General features: G+C 59.7%; 1 protein-coding gene across 3 annotated transcripts in view; it reads right to left on the bottom strand.

The window, feature by feature from the left end:
- The window catches only part of ADGRE5 (adhesion G protein-coupled receptor E5), a 42,039-nt gene extending 21,737 nt beyond the window's left edge, over positions 1-20,302 (bottom strand). For 2 of the 3 annotated variants that reach the window (XM_074934741.1, XM_074934742.1), the window contains exons 1-4: positions 20,201-20,302; positions 2,909-2,965; positions 2,024-2,179; positions 1,171-1,326 (exon numbers count right to left, since the gene is read on the bottom strand). In XM_074934741.1, the coding sequence (XP_074790842.1) occupies positions 1,171-1,326; positions 2,024-2,179; positions 2,909-2,965; positions 20,201-20,231 (400 nt within the window). In that variant the 5' untranslated portion in view covers positions 20,232-20,302. The remainder of the gene's footprint in view (positions 1-1,170; positions 1,327-2,023; positions 2,180-2,908; positions 2,966-20,200) is intronic. The other variant, XM_074934743.1, reaches the window with a different exon arrangement.

Here is a 20,302-nt window from a genome sequence, read left to right as displayed (position 1 = left end):
ATCTCAGTGTGCTCCCCAAAAGCACCAAGAGTCACACCCTGTCACAAAGCAGAGGCCTGCCTGCAAGTTCACCATCCGGGGCACGAACTTGGCACCGGTATTGCTGGCATTGCCAAAACACAGTGACTACGTAACCACTTTCCAGCACAAGATTCCCCTGCCTAGCGCATGATAAGATGGCTTGACGGATGGGGAGTGCTTTGTCTGAAGCATCAGGAGTAAAGTACAAAGCCAGGTGGTGAATAAGGGATGTTTTGTCTGAAGCAGCAGGAGAAAGGCACAAGGGCGGGTAGCAAGCATGTTGTGAAACACGCAAGCTGGTATGTCACTTGTTTATCCCAGATGGTTTGTCTCAGTCTAACTGTTGGGGTCCATTGTCAGAGGCAGACATGTGGCAGTGTCCCTGGGGCATCTAGGGGTGCTAGCACCAGCCTTCTTTGGCGATAAACCCGGCCGAGCGCCTTCGCCACTGACCCGACTCTGTGGGCCGTCTGGGCACTTCGGTGGAGGTCTGCCGGGCCGGGGACCCGCCCAGAGCCGGGACAGCACACGGAGCCGACGACTGCCAACCCCCTGTCCCCGCACCAGACTGCTGGAACTCGGGGTGCCTCAGGAAAGCCCGGGGCTGGGCTGGCAATGCCAGTCACAGCGCATGTCCCCTCACAGCGCTGCCCACACAGGGAACTTGGGGTCCCTCAAACTAGCAGCTGCTGCCCCTAGAGGCCAGAGGAGAGCATGGCTGCCTGCCCCCAGCGGAAGCTCAAGCAATAGGGGACTGGGGGCGAATTCAAGAACGCTTTAGCCCAATTCCCAGAGCTGTTCCCGGGGCCACTTCTGAGGCTTGGGGGGACACTAGCCGCTCAGATGCTGCGTGCCGGGGCCAGGGGTCCCCTCCCCTCTCCCCAGCGCATCTCTGCAGCATGAGGAGTTTGCTCCGTGGGTCTGTTTCTAACCCCGAGGGTTTATTCCCTGTCCAAGTGCTGGGCACAGGGCTGAGCCCGGCCCCATGCGCTGCGGGAGCAGGTGAGGGCCACGTCTCTTCACAGCCTCGCTGACACCCTCGGGCCACTGCCACAGCCAGCAGCAGCCCCGGTGCAGCGCCAGGCCTGGAACGAGCATTTGTGTGTGCGAGGGGGGGTCTCAGCAGGTGGGGGCCAGGGGAGAGCTCACCCTGGCAGGTGTTCTCACTCGCGTCTGTGAAGTTGGCTTTCCCAGAGCTGGGCTCGTAGCCGTCGAGGCAGGTGCAGAAGTAAGACCCAGCCGTGTTGTAGCAGTTTGTGTTGGACCCACAGTCTGGCGGGCTCGGCTCCAGACACTCGTTAATATCTGTAATGCAAGAGGGGACGCTCTGTGCAGTCCTGGCAGGGAGACGTTCCCCGTATCCCCCCTCCAGCATTGAGCAGGGTGACGGGACCCAGGCTTCCAGGGCCCTGAGCAGTTAGTGATTAAGGCCCTGATTCTCAGTTACCCATTTCTGCAGCTGGAATGTCGGAAATAACCCCCCCAAGCCTCCTGTCCCAGGTACGGGGGCGTTCGGCCCCACAAACACCCAGATCCCCCATGTGAGGGGAGGGTGGGGAGACGTCCCCCTGGGGCTCCAGGCTCCCTGTGTGTTGTGGGGGGGATGACAAGCTGCCTCTCCTCTGCCCCCTCCCTCCTTGGATCCCTGCGTGGCGGGGGGCAAGGGCAGGGGGGGAGTATAGCCAGGGCTGCCTCGTCCTGCTCCTCTGGACAGGGATCCGTGGGGCCCTTGTGCCCCTGGACACCCAGGGGCTGATTAGGGCCGAGGCTGGGATTCAGACGGGTCAGTGTGATGGGCCCCCCTCCCTGTGCCCAATTCACAGAACCCAAGATTGCTGCTGACTCTGGAGGCCTCCGGTTCGATCCCCAGGAGGGCGGCCCTCACCCGTGCTGCCGCCCCCACTCTTTCCCTGGCTGAGCACCCCGCACAGGCCGTGGAGTTAGTTGCTCTTAATGCCCTGCTCTGCCTCAGCCCCGCAGGACAACCTGGGAGCCCCGTTACCGTCACAGATCTCCGTTATCTCGGTGAAGAAGCGATTCTTTTCTGGCCGGTACCCATCCAGGCAGGTGCAGTGGGTGTTGTTCACACACTTGGCGTTTGGTGGGCAGAGCATATGGTTGTTGCAGTCCTCAGTGGTCCCTGCAGGGGCGGGAACAGCTGGGCAGGGTCAGCCAGTGCAGAGCGGCCCCCCTGCCCCCCACCACAGTGGGATCGACTCCTTTCACACGCCCCATTCACTGATTTTCATCCCTGGGCGCCTGGCAAACAGCTCCGACGCCATCCACCGCCTGCCCTCGGCTACTCAGGAGGCCTTGGCTCCCCGGGGGTGCCCCCGGCACAGACAGGCAGAGCCGCCGGAGCCGGGCGTCGGTTCAAGTGAAACGTTTTCAATCTCAACCAATTTGTCTCCTTTTTGTTGCTGTCGTCGTTACTCTGATTAGCGTCAATTTCAAACCCAAACCTCGCTTCGAACCGGAAAACGGGAATTTTTCGTTTTGAAAATTATTTCATCTCCTCCCCCCCCCATGCAATTTTTTCCCGAGTAAAACCAAATATTCCTCCGAACCGAATCGGCCTTGGCTACAGTGGGGATCTGCCCCTCGCTCCAGCCCCCAGTGTAGAGCCCGGGGCCCCAGTGTCTATTCTCTGCTGGCCACGGGGCTGGGAAGGTGAGGGCTACACAGGGCGCCTTCTCCTCTCCCCTGCACGTACCCATCGTGCTCTATAATCCCACCCGAAGACGCCCATGCCAAGGGGCTGCTCCTGGCTCACCAGACCCCTGACTCTGCTCTCCTTCCACAAGGGAAGGGACCGGAGGGGTGGAGGCCAGAGACCCCGGGCAGCCAGGAGCGCTTGGGAAGGTTAGCCAGGGGGAGTCGGCCTTACCTTGTACGCCATTATTCTGGGCCACGATGCCCCACAGGCACAGGGCGATGCAGAGCCCTGGAAGGCAAAGAGACAGGGTAAGGCACCACGGACAGATGATAACCACCACTCAGCTGCACCTGCCCCCCCAGCCGCCCCAGTCCTGCCAGACCTGGGCCAAGTGCCAGTCAGTGCCCTGACGATGGTGGAGTTAAAAATGCAGACACCTGGTGCTCTGGGAAATCAGCCCCAGCTGGGATCCCTGTTAATATTTTTAACTGGTTCCAGTTGGGAACTGGACTTTGGGCCAGGGCAACTGGGTCTTTTATTGTGTGTATTATTAACAAAGACCAGGAGCCCCCATTGTCGGGGCCGGATTTACACTTAGGGTGCCCCTAGGTGTAGGGTCACAGCGGTGTTCCCCGCCCCCCCGGCTTGGAGCTCCGGGGGCCCCGCTGCCTGGAGGCGGCCAGGAGCGGCAGGGTACCCCTGCTGCCGGGAAGCTCTTAACTGCCACGGGCGGCGGGGAAACCCCACCACTTTTAACTTTTAGGTGCCCTGCCTCCCAGGACCCCCTTGCCCACTGCCCAGCGCCCCCCACCCCCTCTGCCCAGAGCTGCCCCATGAACTCCCCCAGAGACCCACTCTCCCAAGCCCTGCCCCCCTACCCACACTCACTGCGCCCCCGGGAGGTGACGCTGTCTGCCGGGCGGAGCGAGGATCGCTCCAGCAGCAGGGCTGCGTGGGGCTGTCTCCCCCTCAGCCAGCCCTGCCCCCTGCTGGGACCTGAGAGTGGCAAAATTGGAATTTTTAGGCACCCCATAGAATGCCGGCACCCCTAGGCCTGTGCCTGCTGTGCCTAATTGGCAATACGGCCCTGCCCATTGTGCCAGGTCCTGCACAGAGCCGACCGAGATCAGGGCCGCATCACACTCGGTGCTGCACAGACACACAGTGAGCCAGTCTGTGACCCAAATGGCTCATGGCAATAGGCAAAGGAAGGAGCATTCTCTCCACTTTACAGATGGGGAAACTGAGGCACAGCGAGGGGTAATAACTTACCCAAGGTCACCCAGTGCGTCCATGCAATGGACAACCCACTTGGAAAGGGGAAGTACTGAGGGAGGATGGGGCGAAAAGACAACACAGGCTGCTTTTGATCGGCTTTTCACTCAGGTATCGCCCCAGATCCACCCCCTCCTGCCAGTGTTTATTTATAGCCTGTTGCCCTGAGTCATTAACCACACGTGGGTGCGAAGAACCAGATGATAAAGGACCCGTGGGCCGAGTGCCCAAGGTGATGTGAAAAGGGGAAGCCCAGCGCGCGGTGGAACCCCATTGTGCTTTCCTAAGAAGGGAGCTAGAAAGGGGGCGCGGCTTTGAAATTCAGCTCCGGTCGATCTCCCCCGGGGAGACTCCATGGAGGACGAGGGAGCTGGGGAGCTGACAGCATCACAGTTCCCCCGGGAGCGAAGGCCGAGCCATTAATTCAGAGATTCTAAGGCCAGGAAGGGAGCAGACTGATCCGGCCTCTCGCACTGTACGGGCCCGAGAACGACCCAGGGATTCCTGCATCCAGCCCGTAGCTGGGGATCGAGCTAGCTCAGAGCTTGAGCGAGCAGAGCCCATCTGTTCCACTCCACGTGATGGAGAAGCTGCCGCGCCCCAGGGCAGTCGTTCCCGAGGGTGACCTCCCCTCCCCGTTAAAACACGAGCCTTAGTCCTGCCCTGAGAGGGGATGTGTTGGCTATTCGGGCTCTTTATAACAGGGGCAGCAGCAGGGCCTGTTCCCAGGCAGCCCCAGCCCCACTGGGACACACCCCACCCCACCCAGGGTGAAGGGCTTTGGCCCCTTGGAGGCCTTTCTTTTTAGATGGTCCATTGGTGCGGGGGCAGATCTAGGAATAGAACCCAGGAGTCCTGATGCCTACCCCTGCTCTAATCACTAGACCCTACTCCCCTCCCCTCCAAGTTCTCCAAGAGAACCAGGAGTCCTGGCTCCCAGCACCCATTCTAACCACTAGACCCTACTCTCCTCCCCTCCGAGCTGGAGACAGAACCCAGGAGTCCTGGCTCCCAGTCCCCACTCTAACCTCTAAACCCCACTCCCCTCATCCCAGAGCTGGGCCGGAACCCAGGAGTCCTGATGCCCAGCTTGGAAGCAGGGCCAAACTCATTTCATACAACGCCTGTCAGCAATTTTTAGTCTCCACCATCGTGGGCTAGACTGGAGCACAAAGGACCTGATCCCCAAGGCCAGGCCAGCCCCCCAACACCTTCCCCCACCCCCATCGAACCTTTGTGTCCACAGAGTGGCACTGCACAGCCTCAGCCACTAGGGGGCCCCACAGCCCCATGCCAAGGCCACAGCCCCAGCGTCCATGCCTGGGCTGGGTCTGGTCCCTCAATTGTCCCCCAAGTCTCCACAGCGCCTTAGCAGGAGAATCACCCACACGCCAGGCACACACACCGCACACGCTCGTGTTCCCATGCACACACTCCGGCATGCACGCAAACGTGGAGACGTGTGCTCACCTTTGTGGACAAGTACAGATGTACATACTGATGCGCTCACACCCACGCACGGGCACACACGTGTGCCACACACTCATGCACGGGCACAGAGGTACAGACACGTACGTTCACACGTACTGGCAGCCTGCTGTAGCATCAGATGCAGGAACAAGGAGCCCCCAAGACCCTCTCTGCTGCTCAAACACCAGCCAGGCCGGAACGGAGGGAGAATACTTCAAACCCTCCTGCCGGCGAAGAGCTGCCGTGACTGCCCAGAGAGGAGTGATTGTGGGGCCCTGTCCCCTCTACTCCCCTAGGGACGTGGCCAGAATCCCCTATGCAGCCCCCCACCAGCCCCAGTTCAATCCTCTTAGCAGGGAATCAGTCCTCCCTCCCCGAGTATCCCACAGCCAGCGCTCCCGTCCCGCTCCCCACAGCGCCCCCTGCTGGGCGAGGCTGGATCTGGAGAGGCTGGGAGCTCCCACCACAGCCGGAGCTCCCACCCCACTCCCCACAGCGCCCCCTGCTGGGTCAGCCCAGGACTGCAATAATAATACTCCAGCACTTTAACCAGGGCTTGCTGCTGCTGCCCCTGGAGTCCCCTGTAGCTGGCAGGAGCCAGGGTATCACCAGGGTACCCCCAGGCTGTCCCTTCAGGTGGCAACGGCCGGGCGGTGACCACTCCCAGTGAGTGCTGTCCTCTCCCACCGTGCTGGGAAGCCGTGAATCATGGAACAACCTCGGCCAAGAGCTGACACAGGCACTCAAGTGACCCGAACTCCCCCGGCCCCTGGACTCCCACCTGGCCCCCCTCAACCCCTGAATCCAACCTGCCCCCCTTGACTCCGGATTCCCACCTGAACCCCCAAACTGACCTCCCTCCTCTCTGGGTCCCACATGGCCCCCCAGACCTACAGACTCTCACCTACCCCCTGGGTCCAACCTGTCTCCCCTGCTCTCTAGGTCCGAACTGCCCCCTCCTGGGTCTGAAACACCCCCCCCCCCCCCGCCATCAGCTCTCTGGATCCAACACATCTATCCAGGATCTAGCACCCCCCGCCAAACACGATGGGGACTCATCCCATCTCCTGTGCTCCCAGGGTACGATCCAGCGCCCCCCCTTCCAGGTCTGCCACCACCACAGACGCACCCCGGCTCCCCTGACGTTTTATGGCCCCACTGGGGGGAAGGGGGGCGATGAGCCATGTTGCCCACCCCCGGGAATGTCTCAGGCTCATGTCTTAGCCGGAGGCGGGCGCACAGAATAACTGTCCCTTTGTCCCATCTGGCCCCTCCATGCCTTGGCCAGCAGCTGCCTCCCAATGGCCAAGAACATTTTCCCAGGGGGCAGAAGGGATGAAAAGGAACATTAAGGGGGGGCGGGGTGTCAGAAGGTCTTAAAGAGATAGTGTGTAGATGGCCAGGGCTCCTCGCTCTGCCCCCCAACAAACAGTCCCGATCCTGCCCCTTGGCAGCCACAGCAAAGACACCCCTGGCTGTTGGGGGAGGGGCGGGGGAATCTGAGCGTGGAAAGTTTGGGAGAGGGCTGAGGGGCAGGATTGGGCCCTCACTGAGCAGAGTGGGGCAGGAAGGTGAACGAGAGAGGAGCGGGGTGAGGGGCAGAGACCCAGAGGCCAGGAGACGCGCCCAGATCCGGCTGCGTCACCCCACGGAGGGATCTGACCCACAGCCTGAGGTGCCTGGAGGGGACGGGGGGGGGGAGCAGCACCCAGACTAGACCTTTCACCCCCAAGGGACCCATGGCGCTTGGCACCATCAGCCTGGGGGGGTGGTGGTGGGTGCAGGGTGGGGGGCAGAGTCTCCTCTCACTGCCCCCAGGAGTCACCCCATTGTAAACCAGGCCCAGTTACCACCACCTGTACAGAAGCTCTTCGTTCTCCTTTCCCATGTGGGGGTGTAAATCTGGAGTAACCCTGCTGGGAAACGGTGCAAGTGTGGGATGGATCAGGCCCTGTGCCCTCCCCCCAACCTGCACGGACTGTCAGCACTCGGGGACCCCCCCAACGCAGCTCCATTGGAACCATCCCAGCCCCGAGGATGCCCCACCCCCGAGGTCAGTCTGGGGGGTGGAATCAGAGCCGCCCCCCACCTCCGGGGCGCTGGAGGAACAGAGGCTGGCGCTGAGAAATGATCCCGGGACAAACTGGTGATTCTCCCCCTGACGCAATGGAAAGGGCTGCCCGACTCCCACAGCCGCGGCCCCAGACAAAGTGCAGACAGTCCCCATCTCTGCCCTCCTCCATGCCGAACAGACATGTGATCGCCCTGGGGCGCTGGATCAGAGCCACCGCAGAGCCCGGGCTGCTGGCGGGAGGGAGGGATCCGGGCTGGCGTCAATCTGGGCACCAACTCTGGGACAGGAGCGCATCCCAAGGGGGGAGGGGCTGGGCTGATGGGGGTCGGGGGCTGCTCTGGGAATGGACTATGGAAAAATGACTCCGCCTGCCCCCACACGCACACACACGTGTGTCAGGCAGATTCACCGACTGGAGTAACGGGCACACAACGCTCTCAGCGCTGGCATGAACGCACCCCAAGCCGGCAGAGCCAGCCCGGCTACCGGCGGACAAGCCGAACTCTCATCCGGATCCAGCATCCTCAGACTGACTCGTTAGCCCCAGCTCAGTCGGCTGCACCTGTGCAGACCTGGGAAGGTCAATGTGGCTGTTAGGGGCACGGAGAGCACCTTGGGGTCAGGGTGCAGGAGCAGGGCCATGCAGGGGGCACGTAGACCCTTGTCACAATGCACCAGGCTTGCCCCGGGGTGACTGACCTCCCCCCGAATCTGTTCACTGAGTGCCCATCACATCACTCCCAGTAGCCACCCCACTGCAGGATAACAACCTACTCCTCTGCATGCCGGAGGCACTCCCCCCTTAGCCCACCCTGCTGGGCTGCTCTGCTCTGTGCAGGAGCTGGACTCTAAGAAACAACCAGAGGTTCTGGCCTCAGGAGAATGGTGCCTCCTGGGGCCACAAGGGGTTAAGATGACAGAGCCTTGCGGGGGTGGGATGGGGGCTAAGCCCCCCCCCCCATTTCCTGGCCTGCAGCCCCCCAGAGGCAGCCTGCACAGCTGGTTTGATTTAGCTGCTCGGCACAGTCTGGGCTTCGTTTCTCAGGCAGGCTCAGCTGTGGTTTGCTCTGGAATCTGCTGCCCCCAGGGTGTCCCCCTTCCCCTGACGCACACAGGCTCCTGGCAGTGGGTGCCGCTTCCCAGATGGGGCCGGAAACGCCAGCCAAGTCCCCCCCAGCGCTGGCGGCTGGTGGCCGGCGGCCACGGCTGATCAATCTCTCTCTAGGCTTTCTGCGGTTGCATGAAACCCAATCCCTGGTATGCAGGCAGGAGCCGGGACCGGCTGTTGCTGAAATTCCAACCCAGGAGCTGCTTGCTGGGACCAGCTGGGGGCCGTCTGCAACGGGACCCATGGCTTTCCGACCCCCGGCCGAGCAGCCCCGGCCCCAGGGGCCCGCAGGCCCCTAGCAGCATCCCCGCTCTCGTGCAATCAGACAGGCAGGGCTGGGCTGGCCCCCTGTGCTGAGGCAGGACCAGTTCATCCTAGCCCATCCTTGTAGGGGTTTGTCCAACCTGTTCTTAAACCCCCCCGGCCCCAGGGCTGGGGTCTCCACAGCCACCTCTCTTCCACCAACAGAAGTTTGTCCAATAAAAGAAATCACCCCCTGCCCCATCTCTGAAATCCTGGGGCCGACAGGGCTACACCACCACGGCAATCGTACAGGCAGGAAGGCCCTTCCGTGAACGTCTCCGTCCTCTTTGTAACGGCCCTCAACGTATTTGAGGGCTGTTCTCAGCTCCCCCCTCAGTCGTCGTTTCTCAAGACTAAACATGCCCCGTGTTTTAACCTTTCCGCACACGTCTGGTTTTCTAAACCTTGGATCATGTTTGTGGCTCTCCTCTGGCCTCTCTCCAGCGTGTCCACATCTTCCCGGACGCGCGGGGCCCAGAACTGGACACAGGACTCCAGCTGAGGCCTCCCCAGTGCCAAGCAGGGCGGGACCATCATCTCCCGCGTCTTACAGAGCAGTGGCTCTCAACCAGGGGTACCCGTGCCCCCAGGGGTACGCACAGGTCTTCCCAAGGTACATGAACGGATCTAGATATTTGCCTAGTTTTACAACGGGCGACAGAAAAAGCATTAGTGAAGTCAGGACAAACTAATATTTCATACAGACAATGACTTGTTTATACTGCTCTATACACCATCCACTGACCTGTAAGTACCATATTTATATTCCAATTGATTTAATTTTATGATATGGTGAAAATGAAGTCAGCCATTTGGCAGGAGTAGCGTGGCTGTGACGCTTTTCTGTCTGATTTTGCAAGCAATCAGTTTTTAAGTGACGTGAAACTTGGGGTACGCAAGACAAATCAGACTGCTGGAAGGGGCACAGGGGTCTGGAAAGGTTGAGAGCCTGGGCACAAACTCTGCTATCTGTTTTGCAAAAGGGGAAAGACACAGAGCAGCAGGGTGGTTTGGGGATTAAGGCGCCGGGTTGGGACTCTGGAGATCAGCACTCAGCTCTCTGGTTCTTCCGCAGAATCCCTGGCCAGGTGACTGCCACCCGCTGTGCCTCAGTTTCCCCATTTGTAAAACGGACAAGGCTCTGATTTGTAAAGGTAGTGAGGTGTCTAACTCCCATTGATTTAACAACAAAAAAATCTGTCGCAAGGGCCTTCCTTTGTCTTGCTCTTCGGGGCAAGGGCTGTCTGTGTCGCACCTGGCACAGCAGGGCCCTGAGCACAGACAGGGTTGTGCAGCACCCGGCGCATGGGCCGCCCCATCTCAGTCGGGGATCTATAGCCACTACGATAATACACCTAATGCAAGAGAGGAAGTGACCTGACCCAGTCTCAGTAGAAAGGCCAAAGATGGACTGCACCTAGAGACCCAACACCCAGGCCTGAAGCAGAGTGGCGGGGTGGGGGCAGGGGGAGAAAGGAGGGGGGGTAGTAGTTTGCTATGTCAATGAAGCAAGGCTGTCACCCCAGCTGGGGGGCTGGCCCCACGGACTCCCACGGAGTGAGACGGTGGGATCTGGGGGAAGTGCCCAGGCCGACTCTGTTGTGAAAACATCCGGGTGGTAACTAGGGATTTTATCCGTTCCCTTTTCACGAGGCCACTTATCTCCTGGCTACTTCCCCCCACTTCTCTGAAGGGCATGACTCAAGCGGTGTCGAAAGCCTTGAGCCGTTAGGGGCTGCAGTGGGGCAGGTTGCTAGCAAGGCTAGCTGAGGTCATCCCAGATACAAGTGCTGAGCACAGAGCCTGTCCCACTAGGGAGCCTGGCGCTGTGGCAGCTGTTGTGAGGGACCCTGGTGCTAGTGCCCAGATGTGCGAGGACAAGGGCCAGAAATTGGTGCGAGGGACCCTGGCACTAGTGCCCAGGTGTGCAAGGACACCCATGGGCTGGGGATTGGCGGGAGGGACCCGGGTGCCAGTGCTCGAGTGTGCGAGGACACCCAGAGGCCAGGCAAGGGATCAGACTGGTTCAGACTTTGCCCAGGGCTTCAGCCAGTGACTGGATGTGGGTCCAGCCACGACATGGTGCCGCTTTGCCCGTGGTACAGCCAGATTCCCCCTCACTCACAGCCCACCCCCCCGGACAGCCAGGGCCTTTCCAGAGCCGGCTGCAGGCCTCTAACCATCATTAATTACTCTCTTCACCCTGCACTTTGGCCCCGTGTCACACAGAGCTGAGGGAGGAGGGGGCCTGGGCTCTCTGGAGCCATCACCATTGTCTTTGTTAGCAATCACTTTACGAGCCGGGCTAGGTCAGGAAATTCTTATACAGCTATACACTGGGGGGGGGGGGGCCTGGAGGGGAGGGGACCCTCAGCCCAACAGGGAACTGGGAAGAATGGCGCTAACATGGCAGAGTTGGCTAGGGTCCAGAAGGGGAAGTCAGGACGCCAGGGTTCCATTCCCCGACTCTTGTCACTGGCCTGCTGGGTGACCTTGGGTAAGTCACGGCCCTGCTCTGTGCCTCAGTTTCCCTTTCTGCCCCATGTCCAATTAGACTGCGCGCTCTTTAGCACAAGCCTATTTCTAAAGTGACTCAGAGCCCACTGCATGTCTGCACAGTGCCCGGCGCAACAGGGGACCCCGATTTCAGGCCTGGTCTGTGCAGGGCCCAGCCGAACGGAGTTGGGGGGCCCTATACTGGGCGGGGCCTCTATCCCAGGGGTTCTCACCTCAGAGTGTGGCCACCAACTCCTGCTGATGGCCCTTCTGACAAGCCCGTCTTTGTCCCCGCCCCGGGGAAGGTGGGTCGGGAACTCACCTGCAGAGTCCCGGCTGGGTGGGGGGAGCTGCCCAGGGGAGCGTCCCGGCGACCGGAGGCAGCCGCTGCCCCCACTGAGGAGGGCCGCCTCCGGCGCCACGCACGCCGGCCCCACGTGTCTCTAGGGGCGCTGCCCCCGGGAACAGCTGTTTAGCTGGGCACTGCAGGGAGGGGCCGCTGCTTTGCCCCCCCCGTCTCTGCTTTGGAGGTTGCTGTGGCCATAAAAAAATCCAGCCGCATTTGAGAAATGCTGGTCTAGCCGTTACACAGCAGAGGTTAGACAGACAGACGGATGGACCAGAGCTGCGAGACAGACAGGGGAGCCAAGCAGGCGGCCCGGTTTCCCAGTGGGCAAAGCTGGGGATTTCCCCACCACCACGTCCTGGGTGCCCCTGCCAGACATTTCCATGTCTCCAGCCATTCTCCAGGGAGCCTTGTCAGGAGCATTCGATGCTCTCTTAGACCCTTTTCAAGGGCACTCCACTCAAGGAGCAACAAAATCATGATCCCCATTTCACACGTGGGGAAACTGAGGCCCACATGAGCAGGCAGGTCACTCAGTGGGTGTGTCAGAGCTGGGGTTACAACCCAGGAGTCCAGACTCCCGGCCCCACCCTGTGCTAACCTGCTAGCCCCCACTCCCCTCCAGAGCTGGGGACAGAACCTAGGAGTCCTGACTCCCAGCCCCCTCTGCTCTAACCACTAGGTGTTAGGGTGTGGACAGGGGTTGAGTTAGAGGGAGCTGTGTCTCCTCTTAACTCACTAGGGAAGACAAGCCCTTAGAGCTGGATTGTCCAATGAGATCCAAAGATGGTGGGGAGGAGGTGTCTGGGCTGCTGGGGAATTTGGCCCCGAAACCTTTTACAAATCTGCCTCTTGGTACCTTTGCCAGAACTTTGCATCCTGTCCCTTCCACGGCCCTCTCCCCGCCCTCCGGCCCCAGCCTGTTCCTTATTCTGAGGTCTTGTCAAAAACCCTGTCAGTCTCCTCGGTGTTTGTGTGGATCTGTCACTCAGCAACAGCGGAGAGGAAAAAACACACTAACGGGGTGACACATTGCGGTTGTAAAACCACTGCATTTGGCTGGGGGAGGGCGGGGGGGGGGGAGCTGAAAGGCAGCCTTTGAATTCAACTAGACTGCAGGTGTCCCCTGGAAAGGTTAAGATCTGCATGCGTGCAGCACCAGTCCAGAGCCCACCCGGGGTCCGTCAGCCGTAGCGCAGCTGGGGTCAGTAGGCCAGGCTCCCAGCTGGCATCAATCAGCATCGCTCCATTAGAGCGGTGGGGTCACTTTACATCTGCTGGGGGCCTGACCCCATTGTCTCATTTTTAACCCTGGGAACATAGGGAGGAGCCATTCCAATTTAGGGGGCCAGACTCTGATCTCGGCTACACCAGAGGGAATCTAGAGTAACTAGTAACATCAGGGCATAATGGCTGGAGGCAGCACGGCCTTGCAGCTCGGCCACAAAACTAGGAGTCAGGACACCTAGGGTCTAGTCCCACCTCTGCCACTGGCTTGTTGGGTGACCTTGGGCAAGTCACTTTCCCCCTCTGTGCCTCAGTTTCTCCTCCAACACGTTATCAGTGTAGATTGCGAGCTCTTCAAGTCAGGGGCTCTCTCTCTTAGGTGTCTGTGCAGCGCCCACCACAATAGGGACCCCTATATCTTGGGCAGGGTCTGTGCAGCACTGATGACAACAGGGGCCTCCAATCTTGGGTGAGGTCTCTGAGTTTCTGTAATCTAAGTAATAAGAGTGTGATATCCAAACCAGACACTGGTTAGTAGAACAGTGTGAAACCACTGGCATAACTGGAGTGACTCTGGATTTATGTAGGGGGGCAATAAGAAGAGGATCGGGCCGGATTTTTGAGAGAGCTGGGCTCCCACCGATAACAATGGAGACCTTCCCCCTCCCACGCTTTCCTTCCCACCGAGCAGAATGCCAGGCGCTGGACACGTGGGCAGAGCTAGATGCCGGCTTACCAAATCCACCCCTGTCTCCTATTAATACTCAGGCCCCTGAAATAAAGAAGGCAGCTGGAGGCAGAAAATAGCCCCGGCTGGAGGCAGAGGAGACAAGGGCAGGGAGCGAGGGCTCCATTGTGGAATGGGGCCAAGCGGAGACACTGGGGGCAGATTGGAGTCAGAACGGCAGCATTCTGGGAGTGCTGGCCTGCGCGATTTGCTTCCTGACCGGGCCCCGTGAGTCACCAGGAGAAACGTTCACAGCAGGGTCAGTGCCTTGTGCCCAGCGGTTATTGAGACTGGAGCCTTGTGCCCCAGTGACCTCAGCCCTGGGACGGCCAGGAGGGCAGAGCCCCAGCCTCTGAGAGCAGGGTTAGAGCACACGGGACAGATCGGGCTCTGGGGTAGATCCTCAGCTGCTGGAATCGGGGTAAGTGCATTGAAGTCGATGGGAGCTACGGGATCCGGCCCTGTTGCCTCCCAAGGAGCGACGGCCAGTTTACACCAGTTGGGATCTGGCCTCACTGGAGTAACATCTGTGTAAGGGAGAAACGGCTTTCATCTACTCACTCAGCCAGATCCTGACCCTGGTGTAACCTCCTCCCACAGAGCAGCCATTTACCCCAGACTGATTGGGTAGCACTTTCACCCCCAGCCCCCTCCCCAAGCTGGGGATAGAACCCAGGCGTCAGCTCCCAGCCCCCACTCCTCCAACCACCTGCCCACCTGTGCAGCGAGGTGCTGTTTGCCCGGGACGCGGGAGCTCTGGAGCAGCCCCACCACTCTCCGGAGGGTCAGGGTGGGAACCCCTGAGCTGGGCGGGTGACGCAGAGTGAAAGCCTCATGTCATCCTACCCAGGGAACACCCCGTCCCCACAGGCAATCCCCTGCCCCTCCCTCCTGGGATTGCTGGCCCCTGGGAGGCAACAGCTTCCCCACGGGTCCCACATTCCCAACCAGACACCAAGCAGTGTCTCCCCCGGCCCGGCGTTCCCAGCCGAGCAGCTGCTGAGTGCCCCCTCCATGCACCCGGCCTAGGTGGGGGCGGAAGCAGCTGATGCAGCGCCCCCTCCCTCCCCGCCCCCACGGCTTCCCCTGGAAAGTCCCCGCTCCTCTAAAGAGGCAGGAAACGCGCTGCTCTTTCCCCCCCGTCTCTGCACCCCTCAGGAGCCCAGAACAGCTGCTGCTTCAAACCCCGGCCCGGCCCTGGGAGTCCCGCGCTAACCACTACACCACACTGCCCTCCCAGAGCTGGGGCTAGAACCCAGGAGTCCTGGTTCCCAGCCCCCCTGCTGTAACCACTACACCACATTGCCCTCCCAGAGCTGGGGATAGAACCCAGGAGTCCCTAGCTGCTGTAAACCGGCCTAACCCTATTGAGCTCAGTGGAAGGAGGCCGGTTCACACCAGCCAGGCTTCTGGCCCCCCTGTACTTTCCTCTGCCCTGGGTAGTTTCCAGGAATCGCTATCACCTCAGCATCTCGCTGCTACTGAGTAACCGTGCGGAGATCCGGAGAAGTGCCCCTGATACTGTATCTGCATTTCTGTCCAGCCCCTGCATCTCACACCCGGGGCCTGGTTCCCCCAGCTGGGCCCGATCCATCACTGATCTGCCCCTTGTGTCATCAGTTCCACCAGCCCCAAGCCAGGGAGGTGCCTGCCCTGCTGCCAAGCTGACCTGGGAGAATTTAAAACACCCCCCTGCCCCTGCCCACGCTGGCTCACGCTCACTCCGCCCAGGTGTAAGCCCTGGCACAAGACGAGGGGGTTTTTGGGGGGAGGAGGAGCGGTTACAAGACCCGTCATTTTCCCAGACCTGTCACCATTTCCCCACAACTCATCACCCGCCTTTCCGTTATGCTCTTGATTTCGAAATCAGCCGTGCAACACCTCACCCAGCAAAACAGTGCCCGCCTCCCCCCCGGCCAGGTTAACTCATCCGCCAACTCCCCCACCCCCAAGATATGAGGCACCCCTCCCCCAACCCACAGGCTCCCCCCAATCCCTGGAGATGCAACCAATCCCCACCCTGACCCCCAGCCAGCCACTTCTCCCAAAGCTCCGAGTCCTGATACAGGAGAGAAAGGGCATCACGGCGCTGCCGACACTTGCAATTTTACCACCGGCCTTGTGACAGTTGTTGCTTTCCTGAAAGCCCCAACTCCTGGACTCCTGGGATTGTGAGGATCTGGGCTCTCTTTAAAAGCAAGTTTCTAACCCTTCTGATGACAGAGTGGAGCTCAGAAATGGGACACCCCCCAGAGGGCTACAAGACCGCAAGGAACCCAAAGTTGCAATCTCACTATCTTTTTCAAGTCACTCATGATTTTTGAGGGCTTGTCTCAATTTTCAAGGGCACCCACGTGCCAGCAAGGCTGGAGCTTAGTAGTAAGTGTATTATGGTAGCGCTTAGCCTGGGACTGGGTCCCCATTGTACCAGAAAGATGGCCCCTACCAAAGAGGAGACAGGCCAGCCCTAAAGCACTACATGGGCATTCACAGCCCGCATGACTCCACCTGCTGAGACAGGTGCTGCCACCAGCCCCATTTTACAGGTGGGGAAACTGAGGCACTGAACGACAACTCACCCACTGTCTCAGAGCAAATGGCAGCTGGGAATATGTCACGGAGTGTGGGGAAGTCCGGGGCCTGCACCCCTCTTCCTGGGATTCACTGGGACTCTCAGCCAGCCAGTAAAACAGAAGGTTTATTGGACAATAGGACAATAGGAACACAGTCCAAAACAGAACTTGTGGGTACAACCAGGACCCCTCAGTCAAGTCCTTCTGGGGGGCAGGGAGCTTAGACCCCAGCCCTGGGGTTCTCTGCGTTCCACCACCCAGCACCAAACTGAAACCAAACCCGCCCGCAGCTGGCTTTCTCCTGCAACCTTTGTCCAGTTTCCCGGGCAGAGGTATTACCTACCCCTCCCCGACCTGGCTCAGGTTACAGGCTCTCAGGTCTCCCATCCCCAGTGAAACTCCCCTGCCACATTCCCAGGTCAACACTCCCCCCTCCCTGCTGCATCACAGAATAGAACCCAGGAGTCCTGGCTCCCAGCTCCCTTCTCTAACCACTAGACCCCACTCCCTTTCCAGAACCAGGAAGAGAGCCAATATGACTCAAACAGACAAGGCAACTGAAGAACCATTCACCCCATTTTACTGCTGTGGAAACTGAGTCATAGAGCGATTCAGTGCCAGAGCTGAGAATTGAACCTGGATTTTCCCCGTGCCAGCGCAGCCCCTGAACCACTCAGGCACCTGTGCCACACAGCAGCTGCTAGCAAGGCTGTGCCACACAGATCTAAGGAGGCATCAAAGATAACTGTGGATACAGGAGCTCAAACTACTCCTGGATCCAACCCTGAGCCCATCACACCAGCAGGACAGTGCCTGCCACCAACGGGAGCTTAGTTGGAACATGCAGCACAGGATCCAGCCCCCAGCTGGGGACCCACGTGCCAAACCTGGGCACCTAAAATCTGGCACCTAAATCCACATCAAGGCTCCTAAAATAGCTGGCCTAGCTGGCTGGTTATGCCCAGATTCTGCAGGATCTGGGAATGCTCGTTATTAAGTGAATTACGGCAGCGACTACCAGCCCTGAAAAAAACGGAGGCCCTATTGTGCCAAGGGCTGCACAGACCCACAGCGAGAGACAGCCCCTGCCCCAAAGGGCTCCCAGTCTCAACTGACAAAAGGCAAGTGGGGAAACTGACAGAGCAGGGAAGCGACTTGCCAAATCAGTGGAAAGAACCCAGGTGTTCTGACTCCCACGCCGACACTCTTTCGACTAGACGGCGCTGCCTGCCTACAGATCGCAGCCCCTTTGTAAGTCAGGCTTCTCGTTTCAGGAGCCTAAATCTGGATTGAAAACCGGATCCCCCCAAAGCTCTGGAAAGGTGGGTGGGCACAGAGCCAGGGCAGCACTGATGTCTTCCTCTCCCTTCCTCCTTCCCCAGAGGGCAGCTGGACTGGCAGGGCCAAGTAGGGCAAGGAATGCTTCATTTTATTAATCACTTGGCACAACATGGAGAGAAATATTTCTGAAAATGATGCTTCTCTGCTCTCGTCACAGGCGGGGCACTCCCCCCTCCCCAGGACATAGGATGCACGGAGGGCGGGCACTGAACACCCAACAGGATCTCGCCCTTTGTACGGCCAGCCACTTAGACAAGAACTCTTGACCAACACCCCTCCCCAAAGCTGCGGGGATAGAACCCAGGAATCCGGGCCCCCAGCATCCCCTGCTCTAGCCATTAGACCCCGCTCCCCTCCCACTGCGGGGATAGAAGCCAGGAATCCTAGGCTTGCTTTTTGCCCTGACGGCGTCTAAAGCCAGGCAAATGCTCCGATAAGTGAAAGGCATAAGAGCGGCCCAACTGGGTCAGAGCAAAGGACCATCTAGCCCAGTGTCCTGTCTGCCGACAGTGGCCAGTGCCAGGTGCCCCAGAGGGAATGAACAGAACAGGGCATCATCACGTGCTCCATCCCCTGTCACTCATTACCAGTTTCTGGCAAACAACCATGAGGGACACCATCCCTGCCCATCCTGGCTAATAGCCATTGCTGGACCTGTCCTCCATGAATTTATCTAGTTCTTTTTTTAACCCTGTTATGGTCTTGGCCTTCACAACATCCTCTGGCATGGAGTTCCACAGGTTAACTGTGTGTTGTGTGAAGAAATACTTCCTTTTGTTTGTTTTCAACCTGCTGCCTATTAATTTCATTGGGTGACCCCTGGTTCTTGAGTCATGAGAAGCAGTAAACAACACTGCCTTATCTACTTTCTCTACACCAGTCATGATTTTATAGACCTCAATCATATCTTCCCTTAGCCATCTCTTTTCCAAACTGAAAAGTCCCAGTCTTATTAATCTCTCCTCATATGGAAGCTGAAGACTTCAAAGACCCCAAAGCAAAGGACCCTGACCCGTATTCCAACCCACCCCCTCCCCATCCAGCCTCCTCTGAACCCCGGGACACCAGGCACCCAGCTCCTGATGCTGCAGCTCCCAGCTCCGAGGTGGATCCCACGCTCCAGCACCACCCGCAGCCCAAAGGGGATGCGACTGCGGATGCATCAGTGGCCAGTGCGGGGTGGGGAAGGTGACCCTGGAACTTCCCCTGCCCCCAACGATCAGATCAAGTCTGGATGAAGCTTGGAGAGGGAGCTGACTGGACCCAGGACGACCCGTAACCAGAAGAGCTGGGAAGGGGGGGAGGCATCTGGGGCACCTTCACCTGGGATACGCTGACACTACAGGCTTTGTCTCCAGTGGGGGCAGGATCAGGCTCAGAGAGGGGCAGAGCCAGGACACATGCAGGCAACTGCATCCAGCCTTCTGCAGGGTCATCAACTACTCGGGACTCGTCCAAGGGTTCGGAGGGGCAGCCCCCAGACAACACCAGCACCCTACCCCGCTCTGATACCTCATACCCAACGATTCCAGCCCTGGGGGAAGTGCAAAGCCTGATCACCCCAAAAGGGACCCGAAAGGGGTCCTCAAAGGGCTTTCAAACCTGGTCCCTGTGCCTCTCCACTCCTGGTGTAAAGCCAGCTGACACATCCCAGAAATCAGTTTACAAACCCTGCTTCTGTAGCCTGAGGGAACAGGGTCTAGTAGTTAGAGCTGGGGGGGGGGGGCGCTGGTTGTCAGGACACCTGGGTTCTATTCCCAGCAGTGAGAGGGAGTGGGGCTGGTGGGTTAGAGCAGGGCGGTTAGAAGCCAGGACTCCTGGGTTCACTTCCCAGCACCATCTTGCCAGGAGCCTGGATAAACCAGCTGACCTCTCTGTCAAAGAAGGATCATCTCTCTCTGGAACACAAGCCAGAATGGGAGAGCCTGTGACACCGCCCCCCAGTAGCACGCTGCTCCTAGGGTGTCAGAGACGAGCCCAGCCCAGCCGGACATACAGCACAATCCTCTACTGCCCTGGGCAGCCCAGCAGATCCCTGCCCCGCCTCCCGCCAGAGACAAGTCTCCTGCTCCCATTTACACCAGCACGGGATCCAGGAGTCACTCCACTGGCGTCACACAAGGGGAAAACTTGTGGGAGCAGAATCGGGCCCAGCTGCTCCAGCTTTCCAGCAGGGGGAGGGAGAATCAGCCCCAGCCGGCACTGGCTGGGCCAGATCCTGCCCTCACTCGCTCACACTCACAACACTGTGAAGGCAGCGGCTGTAAATTAGCGTCACTCCCCGGGAGACCACGCAGCAAAATACACCAACTGGGGATCCGCCCCGTGGATTTACACCACAGTAAGTGGCGTCAGAATCGGGCCCATCCCCCACGGGCACCAGCTCTGCTCTGGCCCCTGGACTCGGAGCCCAGCCCGCGGAGATCCCAGCTCTACCGGGGGCCGCAGCCCGCTGGCAGCCACGGCGGAGCGACACCGGAGTCACTCCCTGGGGATTTACACCCGGGGAGCTCAGAAACGCGCCCGGGAAGCAGCAGACGGCCCGAGCACCTGGTGGAGCCGGGGCCGGGATCGGGGGCTCACCGAGGGTCAGCAGGCGGCGAGCCGGGGCCATGCTGTGGGGCGAGGGAGTCCAGCGAGCGGCGCGCACCGAGCTGCAGCCAGAGGGCAGCGCCCCCAAGCGCA

Source organism: Natator depressus, chromosome 20, assembly GCF_965152275.1.
Source record: "Natator depressus isolate rNatDep1 chromosome 20, rNatDep2.hap1, whole genome shotgun sequence".
In the NCBI taxonomy this organism is placed as follows: Eukaryota; Metazoa; Chordata; order Testudines; family Cheloniidae; genus Natator; species Natator depressus.
The sequence above is the reverse complement of the archived record's forward strand: the minus strand, read 5'-3'. Positions and strand labels throughout refer to the sequence as shown.